At 43.7% G+C, this 12,975-nt stretch overlaps 1 protein-coding gene across 1 annotated transcript in view; it reads right to left on the bottom strand.

The window, feature by feature from the left end:
• LOC149276577 (sodium/hydrogen exchanger 7-like) overlaps nucleotides 1-11,541 on the bottom strand; it is a 52,732-nt gene extending 41,191 nt beyond the window's left edge. The window contains exon 1 of the mRNA XM_089503512.1: nucleotides 11,376-11,541. Coding sequence (XP_089359638.1) covers nucleotides 11,376-11,541 — 166 coding nt within the window. The remainder of the gene's footprint in view (nucleotides 1-11,375) is intronic.
• Between the last annotated feature and the right edge of the window lie 1,434 nt (nucleotides 11,542-12,975).

The raw sequence follows: 12,975 nt of genomic DNA, 5'->3' as shown, positions 1-12,975 counted from the left end.
CGCGACCACCTGGCTACCCTTTTAAATGATAAAGTTAAGCGTAACTTCCTGCTTCTGAGGAAGCACTTTTTTGAGCTAGGGGATAAGCCCGGTAAGTCCCTGGCCAGGGACTCTTCGACATAAACGCTCGGCCACGTATATACCTAAAATCCGTGACGCGCAGGGGACCCTCCACTACCATTCTGAGCGAATCGCTCAATGTTTTCGATCCTTTTATCAAAAGTTGTATAACCTGCCATCCTCTTCGGACAGCTCCGTTCGTGATGCCATAGATACATACTTATCCAAATATCAGAGGCTCCGTATTTCCGGAGACGATAGGGCGGCATTGGACGCCCCTATTACCTTGGAGGAGGTGGATCAGGCCCTGAAGCTCCTGCCGCGGGGCAAATGCCCGGGGCCGGATGGTTTCTCCCCGGTCTATTACCGCACATTCTTCCCTGTATTAGGCCCGCATTTGTTGAAGCTCTTTGGGGTTCTGTCTGATGGATCCCCTTTACACCCTTCTTCCAACACTGCTGTGATCACTGTGGTCCCCAAGCCTGGTAGGGATAATGAATGTTGTGGCAGCTATCGGCCAATTTCGCTCATAAAAACTGATCTGAAGCTGCTGGCCAAGATACTTGCGCTCCGGCTCCAGCCTCTGATTCCCTCCCTTGTCCACCTTGACCAGGTGGGCTTTGTTCCTGGCAGGGAGGCACGGGATAATACGATTCGTCTACTTAATCTCATGGCGTACTCTCAATACCATAAAACTCCCTCTGTTTTGCTATCTATGGACGCGGAAAAGGCCTTTGACAGGGTGGCCTGGCCCTTCCTATTTGCGGTGCTGGCTAAGGTGGGTCTGGGTCCCGTTTACTTGTCCCTCGTTGGGTCCCTGTACACCAATCCGTCGGCCCAGGTTAGAGTGAATGGTGTCCTTTCGGGCCGGGTCGCCCTGTCGAATGGCACCCGTCAGGGATGCCCCCTCTCCCCTTTATTGTTTATTTTGTCCATGGAACCGTTGCTTACTGCTATACGTCTTAACCCCAATATCTTGGGCTTGCGGATAGGGGGCGTTGATCATAAAGTTCTGGCCTATGCAGATGACGTGCTCTGCTTCATACAAGATCCACTTCTGTCCATTTCTCACCTGCTTGCTGAATTGCGCGCATTCCAGACCCTTTCTAATTATAAGATAAACCTTCAAAAGTCAGACGTCCTGGGTCTTAATGTAGACGAATCGCTCCGTGTCCGCTGTTCTGCTTCCTTCCCCTTTCATTGGCGTTCCGATCATATTAAATATCTTGGTCTTCTTTTTTCCCCTGACCTTTCTGACCTCGCCTCTCTTAATTTCATCAGACTCCTCCGCTCCATTGATTTTGATCTGAGGAGATGGTCGTTCCCCCATCTCTCCTGGTTTGGTCGAATGGGGGTCCTTAAAATGAATGTCCTCCCTAGGTTACTCTATCCCATCCAGTCCCTCCCCATTTTCTTGCCGAGGTCGTTCTTTAGGGCCTGCCAGAGGCTTTTTACTGGTTATGTTTGGAGGGGTAAGGCCCCTAGGCTCTCTTATTCTCATTTGACTAGACCGAAGTTGTCGGGTGGTGTGGGGCTCCCTAACATCGAGCTTTATTGGATGGCCTCCCATCTCCGGCGGCTTGTAGAGTGGTCCATCTTTGCGCCTAAACTCTGGGTTGTTATGGAGCATTCGATTTTTGCCCAACATATCTCGGTTGTCCCTTGGGTTCCTGAGCCATCTCGCCACCTGCATATCCCACGTCACCCTACCGTCTCACCTACCTTGAGGGTTCTTAAGAGAGTCCTATCCAGGGGTCATCTCCTTACTCATCCTGGTCCCCTCACGCCTGTCTCGCATAACCCGGCTTTTGTCCCGGGTTTGTCTCTGGCACACCTGGGGGCATTGCTGCCTGCCGGGTCGTCTGTACTCCGGCTGCATCATGTCCTCGCGGGTTCCTCTTTGCGCCCGCTCCTTGACCTTTGCAAACTCCGTCCTGTTCCTAAGCACTTTAATTTTTTTTATGTCCAACTTAGGCATTTTGTTTCAGGCTTGCTCCGCGATCCCCGGGTGCTGCGTCCTCTCACGACCTTTGAATCTCTGTGTGATGTTGGCAAGGAGACCCCTCATCTTTTGTCTCTTTTGTATGCTGCCCTGCTGGACACCACTTGTAAGACCAAACCGTATTACTATAGCTTCTGGGAGGGCGAGTTGGGGCTTCGGTTTTCGGATCAGGAGTGGGGCAACATTGCTTACCTTACACACAAGGGGTCCATTTCTAGTAAGACGCAAGAACTGGCGTTTAAGATACTCACCAGGTGGTATAGGGTCCCTGTGGAACTCCATAAGTTCTTGCCTCAGGTTTCTGCGTTGTGCTGGCGCTGCGAGTCGTCTGCGGGTTCCTATGTTCACATTTGGTGGGACTGTCCCCGGGTACGCCCGTTCTGGTCTGTGGTGTTTGCGATTATTAAAGAGGTTTGTGACCCGGATTACCAGTTGACGCCTCAGCTGGTTCTCTTACAGGCCCCTCCCATTCCGATTGGTCGCTATAAGCGTTCCTTGACCCTACACTTTTTGAACGCAGCCAGGGCCCTGATGCCCTCAGCTCTGGCCCTCAGCTCTGGAGATCACATTCCACACCTCCGATTAGGCTGTGGGTGCAGAAGGTTAACTTTCTTTGTCAGATGGAGTCCCTGGTTATGGCTTCTAAGGGCTTGTCGCATAAGCATGAACTGCGCTGGTTTCATTGGAAGACCTTCCTCCTGTCTCCGAGGTTCCCTGCCATAGTGGGTGTGGATGCCCCGCCGTCTCTCTGAGTGTTCTGCTCTCCCTACTCTGCATATGCCCACTCTCCCGCACCTTTGATTACTTACCCCTTATTGTTTTCGATTTTTTCCTTTCATTTTTGTCATTATTGTCGATGCCGCTCACGTTTTGTCGTTTGTTTGTTCTGATTAATGCCTCACATTCTGTGGTTTTACGCGCTGAGGCGGTGTGCGCTCGCAAATTGCCAGTACCTACTCGATTCTCATAGGCCTTTGCATACACTGCTCTTGCTTTCTCAATTGAACCGCATATTGTGCTACTTACCTGGTGTCATTCTATCGTTAAGGTTACGGGTACTTTGTATTGCATGCCTATTTGCCTATGGCATTCTGCTGTGGTTTCAAATCATGTTTTGTATATCTGGGTATGTCTGTACCTGTGTTCCTCGTATGTTCACTCATTTTGTGACCGTTTACCGTTGTGGTTCTCTTTGCAATAAACGGAATTGATAAAAAAAAAAAAGTTGAAGTGCATTAATAACAGCAAAGGAAACTAAATATATTTAAAGAAAAAAAAAATAAAGCTTCTTCTAATAAAAAAAACATGCATTAATATATCCCTGGATAAATATCTCAGTTATATCTGTAGTTAGGTATATTTTCCTGACTTAAGATCACTACACGTCAATGGTCATAATGCATATGAAGACCCCTCCAGACATAAAAACCTATGGAGCGGTGCTTAGTTCGAATTGCATAGGAGTGCTTTCCTGCCACTGATTGGCTGCTTTTATTAGCCAATCAGTGGCACAAATCATCAGACCACATAAGAAGCTGGGAGCAACTTTATCATGAATTGTTTCTTGCAATAGCAACTTGGCAGGCCCAATCATCTGGGTGACATCACCTCATACTCACCCGACAGCGGCTGGATAGGCATGCTAGGCAAACAACAAAAAGTTGCATGTGGCCACGCATATACAGCTGTAGGCCACGATGATGTCATCCTCCAGACCAGCTTTGCTTCCTGGGACATTAAACGTTCCCTTTACGGTGCTTTAGTGACTGTCAGGGATACAGGAGTGTCCCTTTAAGCACAATGGTTTCCACATCTCCCTCTCTCTCCACCATTCCATAAATCCATTGCATGTATTCATATTTACATGTCCATGTTTTGCCGCATTGTTTCATAACTTTAAAGCACATCTACAGACCAATCAGCTGCAGGCAGTGCTGTTTTTCCAGCTTAGCATTATTAAATCTCTCTTTCCCATGACGTGTATTCTGCTCGGTTCATAGGTTCAGCAAAACCCTAGAGCACTAAGCTATTACATTCCAAGGGCGCTTCAAAGGACAATAAGCAAAAGCCTCCGAGAACTACAAAAAGACATAAAATCGATTTTGGATCCGCATTTACGGGGAGACCCTTGTTAGCTAATTCTAATAATAACCCACAAAATCCTTGGTCTGAAACGGCTGCATAAGAAAAGGAAAAAGAAACAGACGACAATTGGGCAGCGTTATACTAGACATAATAGAAATGATAAAAATGATGAACATATTCTAAAACACAATGGTATGATCAAATAAGCATTTCAATTCCTAGAAGCTGCTGACATGCTTCAATAAACTGGAAGGACTCTCAGCCATTTTCTTCCAGGGACATACAGTTTTCAGATCATTTCTGATCACTCTGTAAAGTGTGAGTTTGTTATTTAATAAAAAGCATGCTGGACAAAATGGCTTATTCTAGTGGAGAGTGCATCAGAATTGGGGTGGGAGTGAAACTGTACATGACCAACACTGGGTGTCAGAGTTATCTGCAAAAAATAAATAAATACATTTTTAGAACGATATTTTGATGCCTCCCTACCCGAAATTTATAGTGTTCATCAAGTGTTCACACAAGTATCTAAAGGTTGTTTAGTAGGCTGTCGTGCCACTTGTGTTTTGCTGGGATAATTATTGAGATCTACTGACCTAAAATCGACTTAGTCAGCTAATTTAATTTTTTTTTAGCATTGCTATTCTTTTAAAATAATGGTTCATTAATGAACCAACATCACCACCCTTACTTTACTGTACATATACACAGGGGCGTACCTAGAGTATTTGGCACCTGGGGCGGATCATGTATGTGGCACCCCCCCCACACACACACACACACTTTAAAACTGCATAGCTTCTACCGTTATATACCGGCGCAGACACTGAAGGTGGTACAGCATAACACCTATCACTATATACTGAGGCACACATTGATGGTGGTACAGCGTAATCCCTATCACTATACATTGAGCCAGACATTGACAATAGTGCAGCATAACTCCTATCACTATATACTAAGCCAAACATTGATGTGGTGTAGGACTACCACTTCATTGTCTGGCTTAGGGATGCACCGAAACAAATTCTGGACTGAAACCGAAAATGCAGCATTTACCTGGCCGAAACCGAATATGACCCCCCCCCACCATAAAAATAAATATATATATATATTAGGGCTGCAACAACTAATCGATAAAATCGATTAGCTGAATCGATTTTTATCGATTATAAAATGAGGGTTTTTTCAGAGCAAATGCTCTGAAAAATACCCCTCGTGTTATAATCCGTTAGTGTGACTCACAGGAGTCACAGCAGAAGTTGCTACTTACAGTTCCTCCCTGCAGTCACTGCCGATTGGCCCGCCCACTTCCTTTTTCCAGTCCCTCCCTGCAATCGCTGCTGGAGAAAGAAAGGGGCGGGGCCAATCGGCAGTGACTACAGGGAGGGACAGGGAGGAAGAAAGGGTTAACTTAGGGGCAGGTATAGTTAATGGGGTGTTTAGGGTTAACTTAGGGGCAGGTATAGTTAATGGGGTGTTTGGGGCTAACTTAGGGGCAGTTATTGTTAATGGGGTGTTTAGGGTTAACTTAGGGGCAGTTATTGTTAATGGGGTGTTTAGGGTTAATTTAGGGGCAGTTATAGTTAATGGGGTGTTTAGGGTTAATTTAGGGGCAGTTATAGTTAATGGGTTAATTTAGGGGCAGTTGTGGTTGATGGGGTCTTCAGGGTTAATTTAGGGCAGTTTTGGTTAATGGGGTCTTCTCTTCAGGATTAATTTAATGCTGAGGACTGAGGGTTAATTTAATTTAATAAAGTTAACTTAAGGTGCAGTTAGAGGTAAAGGGGGGCAAACTGAGGGGAATCTAAATCCTGGGGGCAGTGAAGATTAATCCTGTATTTATTTATAAAAGTATTGTGTCTGTGAACGAGTCTGCAAATCCTATGAGGGCACTATGGCATATCAGGGGGGTATACGGCATACCTGGGGAGGACGGAGTGACATATCTGGGGGTATAAGGCATATAGGGTATATAAGGCATATGTGGGGAGGGCAGTGTGGCATGTCGGGGAGGGCAGTGTGGCAAGCCTGGGCTCAAATATGCATAACTGGGGGGCAGGTTGGGGAAATAAAAACAAGAAAAAAAATTTATTCTGCCGTTTGTTTTTAACATCCTATGTTACTTTATTAAATAATTTAAAATAAATGAAAAATTTTATTTTTTTTATCCGATTAATCGAAAAAATAATCGGCCAACTAATAGATTATGAAAATAATCGTTAGTTGCAGCCCTAATATTTATATATATATATATATATATATATATATATATATATATATATATATATGTATGTCACGGAGCTGGCTAGTCCGACCGACTACCTCCGCTGTCTTGTGCTCCCTTAGCCTGGGACACCACACTTTCCCCGGTTCCCCAGTCACTAGCCGAGACTCAGTGTAGGGTAAAACCAAACGAAGACCAATTTATTTCTCACACACAGAGCTGGATATATCCAGCAAAACACATATTAACATAAAAGAAGATATTGGGACACAAACCGCCCCCTTAATCTGCCTCACAGAGACAACAGGGGCAGTAACGAGATTAACAATACAATAGGGGGGAGACTGATTTATACAACATTACTAAAAGAATGGTGGTCACTCCCTGGTGGCAGATCCTAGCCGTCTGCTGGAGATAATCCCCTCAGCCAGTGATGAGATGATACTGCTGGGGGTAGCCACAGAAGCCTTTACAAACCCAGGGCCCATAGTCAATAGGGAGGAGGCTGGCAGTCAGGCTTCTCCAGTGGTCCCAGTGATGGAGGCTTCCGTCACAAATATATATATATATATATATATATATATATATATATATATATATATGACTGTTAACAGCAATCACATTCCTATCATGCCCAGGCATACCCATATTCGCAGACTTGGTATGATAGGAGTATGATTGCCCTCACTCCCTTCTCCCTATCTACCCCCTCCCTCTTTGAAGTTCACTTACCTTTCAGGAGTCCTGCGGTGGGGGTGCAAGGCCTCTGTCTCCCAGCTCTGCCATTATATGGAACAGTATAGAGTGATGGGAGTTATGATGTACTTTAGAGCATAATTATATAATGAAAAATACATTGGAAATGGTACAGCACAACACCCATCAATCTCACACACATACCAATCCACACATATACCGGTCCACACATATACCGGTCCACACATATACCGGTCCACTCTCACTGTCACTCCCACTGAATGCTTTCCTACCTTTCCTCTTTTCTCCTTACAGCTCCTTTTCCTCCTCTTCGCTCCTCTTCTTCAGTTCTTCTGTCTTCTTCCGGTTCAGAGGGCACGGACAGCGGTGGGCGCAGCATCAGTGTTGTGCGCCGGGATCTGACAACAAACCCCGGCACACAGCAGCTATTGCCGCGCAGATCGCTCCTCCATTACTGTCCGTCTCTGGAGGGGTGCCCGGTGCCGGTAAGTTGGCACCCCCCTGATGAACGGAACCCGGTGCGGACCGCCCCCCCGCCCCCCGCTAGGTACGCTACTGCATATACACTGTCTAACTAGAAAAACCATCAGGGACTGGCTCATAGAGTGCAGTGAAATCAGATAATTCAGTTCGCTTGCATTCTCCCGGGTTAGTAAATATACTTTGTTCCATTGATAGTGTAAGATGCATTATTCAATTTTACTGTTTAACTATGACACATATGTGGTATAAATCCAAATTGGACCAATTGTGTCAGGGGGAGCAGCTAGTAGCAGGGAGTGACCAAGACTAAAGCCAAGAAGGACCACATGGCTACCATACCTGAAGAACCACCTTGCAGCACTCAGCTTCTATGTGGCCTCCTCGGAATGTCATGAGGTGGCCATGTAGAAGTTGCAATACTACATTGATTTTACAGCTCACTGGGAAGTCAGAGGATCTCCACAACCATCCCATGATCCCCATTGCCAGCAAAAACAGGACAGTGCTTAAAAGCCATCACTGTCCTGTGAAACCAGAGACTGTCCTGCAAAAACCAGGACACTTTGCAACAGGACCTGAGGCATCCAACAGGATATGTTACAAGCTGAGCGAAAAAAAACCCCAATACACTTTACATCCAAGTGTCACACATTTAATACCAGAGCCCCTTTAACTCTGGGCTGCTGACAATTATTACTATGCGTTATCGGATGCATCACACCACAGAGCTACAATGTAACAGAGCTACAATGTAACAGAGAATATGAAAAGGGCTATTTTGGTGATTATATGTAAATTCAGAACAAATATAAAACCAGTGGTAGAGCGGAGGCTTGATAATACTCAGCATTATCATTTTCACACAGATTGCGAAGAGACACATGATTTCGTGACACGCTACGAGGCCACAGAGAGTGAGCCAATTTTTATTATGCATGAAAGATTATAAAAGTGTGCATTTGCGACTAATTCTGCTTATCGCTGTGCAGGGACTTTTTACCTCATTTCATATCTACTTTCTGTTCCCTTCATTAAGCTTGGAAATTACATTTCCTTTCAGATATAGCAATTAAAAAATGAAGTGTAATTCTAGATTTCATAAGATTTAATTTATTAAGATATTGTCACTAAAAATTCTAACAATAAAATCTGGCATTAAACAGGACACAAACCTCCCTGTGAGGAACAGATAAGACATGCCAATTTACAGCCTGCTCTAAAAGAAAGAAGAAAAAAAAATGACGGTAAGTTGTTGTATTAGTGGTCTGTTGAGACTCCAGATGACACAAATAAACCATTTCTGTAATAGAAAAATATAGATTTTCCATTTAATGGATTATAGGAGTTGTTCTCTTCACGAATACAGTTTGGTCACAGTGGGGATTCATGGACAAGGCTCCAGCAAATCAATCATTAATTCCTTCACTTTGATTAAGCAATATTCCTTAGGCCATTAACTACCAGCCAACCTCCTGAAACATCATAAAAGCCACATACCCACTAAACCTCTTTCATACCTCTTTGTATTACAACTCGTAAGGGTCCTAGGCCAGGCCAAGCTTATGTGTTTGGATTTTTTTTCCCCTCAGGTCCTCTGTCTCTCCCTCATTCTTGCCGCCCTAGGTAAGAATCCCTCTATACGTTTCCACACCATTTTTTCTGGATAATATCCTAAGTTCAAAAGTTTCTGAATGTTGGCAGTGCAACACAAGATATATTAAAAACATATGCTAGACCTCTATGTCTTGCTTTTTTATAAGATCAGCAACGCAAGCCATTCATTTCTTTGGACTCCGTTTTATTAAAAGAAGCAATATTTGTCTTATAAACGTCCCATTGACTGCCTACTATTGTTACGCAGGTTCAACAGGTTCTCACCCTATTGAGAGTGTGCCCTGACGTGGCGGGTGAGCTTAATTATGCTTTGGCCAATTCATATAACCAAAACCTCTCATTTATATTATGTTTATATATTTGTTGCCAACTTTATTAGGGTGAGAAGCGCAGACAGTATTTTGTTTTTTGTATACATTGTACAGCCAACACACTGTATTTGCAGCATTCTCACACTGTTTGGTAGGCCTCATATTATACATTTGTATTATTTGAGCCTGAGACTAGCTTAGCGCACCGACATTTTTTCTTTTCCCTGTTTGCACATATTTGAGGTTGTTGGCTCCTCATCAGTCTGGTTGCATCTTGCTGTCCAGGGGTTAAATGGGAGGAGGTTTAATTGCACTCCCCTAACACATTAATAAGGTTTTGGTAGCAGTATAAACTGCTTTGTGTGCCCACTATGTAGGAGGTGAGAGTAGGTTCTCACCCTATTGAGAGTGTGCCTTGACGTGGCAGGTGAGCTTAATTATGCTTTGGCCAATTCATATAACCAAAACCACTCATTTATGTTTATATATTTGTTGCCAACTTTATTAGGGTGAGAAGCGCAGACAGTATTTTGTTTTTTGTATACTATTGTTACGCAGACAGCTGAACATTTGTACGAGTCTTAGGAATTCCTTAATCACTGTTTTAGGACTCATACCCAATGATGGTCCATTCATACCAGTAGTGCTAGACTTGCACCCACCAGCTGCTACATATTTGCTCATTATATTTTGTATATAAAATAATGGAAAGCCTACAAGCTACCAGATGACTTCTTACGTTTTTTTTATAATCTTAGGAACAGCATTCAATCACCTAAAGAGAAAATCTAGAGTGCGGTTAGCAGCCAGGATTTCCCATTAATCAGTCATTTTCCAGAAAAGTTAACCTGACAGTTCACCAACCATATTATACACACACATACATACATAGATAGATACATACACACACCACCATTATGCTGAACATAGGAAGACCAGACTATTGTCCCTGGCTGAGAGTATAGTTCAAGGCAGGCTACACTTACGGAAAATCCATCTGAAATAAGATCAGCTGATGAATATTTTAAGTGCCAGAAGTCTAGTGGAAATGACTGTCTAGCATAGTCAAGTGACTACCTTCTGCACCTCCCAGACAACAATGGACCCACATCAATAACCTGTGGAACCAGCTGTTCTGCACACTCCAATAACAAAGTACAATGACAAGGGTAAATATAACGGTGTTATTTGTTTAAACAAGGGGAAAAAAAAGCAAAAATATGTATTTACACACAGCAGAACTCAGTCTATCCAAGCCCCTCATTAAACATCCTTCAGCATATTTTACACCACAGACTGTAGTAGTAACCAAAGTAGTAGGAATTAAGATATCATATGTCTGATTAAGTAAAATGATTGGTGAGCTGCCTTTAAAGTCATCTCCTAATTACAAAACCAAATGCTAAGGAGTTCTTCCTACAACTTGCATTGCTGCTATTGTGTTCAGCAAGTACTACAGCTACACGCAAGAATGGAGCCCAAATCCTTCCAGTCAATACGATAAGGTCTCCAAATGCTACATAAACTTTTAGATCCCAATGTTGTGCTTCATCATCCAATGGCACCTAAAATGTCCTGGCTGCAGCATCTTTTAGGACTCCTTAACACAATAGCTTGCTGCTAGAAAATGACCTTGTCCAGCAAAAGACTAAAATCTGCCACTTCCTTCTTCTAACAATAGGAGTAGAATTACACTCTTGTGTCTCCTTATAGCAAGCTCAGCATGTCACCACAACATGTCACTCCCCCTGCAGCATTCTTATATCTACATCATAGCCAGTGTATCCCACAGTGTATTATTCTTAATATCACCAAGATCCCCGGGTAATAATCACATTATAGCCCACTGCACGGACACCCCTCGCTGCTCTCTCACCATAAATCATAGCCAGCCCAGTCTCATGCAGGAAGCGTGCCCGGCGGTGTTTAAATAGCCAGATGGTTAGGATGGTTAAAGTCAGCAGTAGGATAAATGTCAGCAGGCTCACGCTGTCCTGCCTGTGGCTCTCCTCTGCCTCTTTCTCTGTGGCGATCTCCTCCATGGCGCTGTCTTCAGCATGTATCCAGGGGATCCAAGGGATCAGCAGATAGACGAGTCTGTGCATGATCAATGCCGTGCAGGGACAACAAGGCTAGGTCTTCTATGTCAGCTGCCGGATCCAAACCACTTCCCAGCAACACTGTGCAGGGGAGTCCCACACCGGCTTGCTAGGGAGGGGGGTTATTGCGCAACACACACACTATGATTCTTCTTCCTTCCAATCTCCAATGCGCAGAATCCACCCTGCAGAACCATTCCGATTAGAACGGCTAGGATCCCACTGATCACTACACGCACAGCACGCCGTGGAGATTGGGACCCGCCCACTGCACCCCCCCCCGCAAGAGGACGTACACGTGACTTTATTCTAACGTCTTGTGATTATCATTATTATTTATAAATTCATGAATGTATGCATTTTTGTTGTAGTTTTACAACATTATTAAGCACACAAAACTAGAATTGGCATACTGAGGCACGTGGACGCATTAGGTAAGGAAGGCCCTGCTTGCAAGCTTTTGATTGTGAAATATAAAGTAGTACATTGAGGGAAAAGAATAAAAAAGTTAAAACAGGTAAAAGCAACAATATTGCAGCTGTACAGCACAGTGCCTGGTGAAAGGGAGATGTATGGTATTGGGGTCTCATGGAAACACTTGAAACTCCAGTGATGGAGCTAGTTGGCTGTGAGGATATTGCACATATGACTACATTTAAATTTTGCATGCATATTTTCCCATGGTCAGGGCTGGACTGGGAATGAAGAGCAGCCCTGGAAACATTTAGAGACCAGCCCCATATAGTTTATCTTGCCGTCGAGCTCTTATACCCATACGCACCCCTTATACATACCCAAGTCATACTATTTACCGTACAAATAACTATAAAACATTGTTTTTATCACATTACTTGTATTAAAATGCCAGAAAGCAAGTGTTAAAAGGCCCTAATAAATGAAATACATCAATGGAATCAAAACATTTGCTACTGCAAACATTTTTAGATGAAAAAGTTATATTTTATTCATTGGAACAAAACAGTGATTACATTATTCTTCATGATATTCTTGTAAGAAACTTTTATTTATTGATTCATGTAAACTATTTTTTCATATTTAATAAAAGCTATGATTGAGAATTTTTTGTTTTTTGTTTTTATTTCCTTTTATTTGCCAGCCTGCCCCCCTAGTTATGCACACCTGCCCCCAGGCTTGCCACTCTGCCCCCAGAAATGCCTTATACCCCCTATATGCCACTCTGCCCCCAGAGCCATAGCTAGCTCTTTTTGCTCCCGAGGCAAGAAAAGTGTGCCCCCCAGCCATTTTTCACATAGGTTATTTTATTTACACTGTCCTTACACACAGATTTACACATACACACTGCCTTTACACACACATCTGCCCATTAACACACATATAGACATACACTGCCCTTAT

Source organism: Sceloporus occidentalis, unplaced genomic scaffold (assembly GCF_023333645.1).
Source record: "Sceloporus occidentalis isolate IW3139 unplaced genomic scaffold, rSceOcc1.0.p SCAF_234, whole genome shotgun sequence".
Lineage (NCBI taxonomy): Eukaryota > Metazoa > Chordata > Lepidosauria > Squamata > Phrynosomatidae > Sceloporus > Sceloporus occidentalis.
Note: the sequence above shows the minus strand (reverse complement) of the source record. Positions and strands in the feature narration are given on the sequence as shown.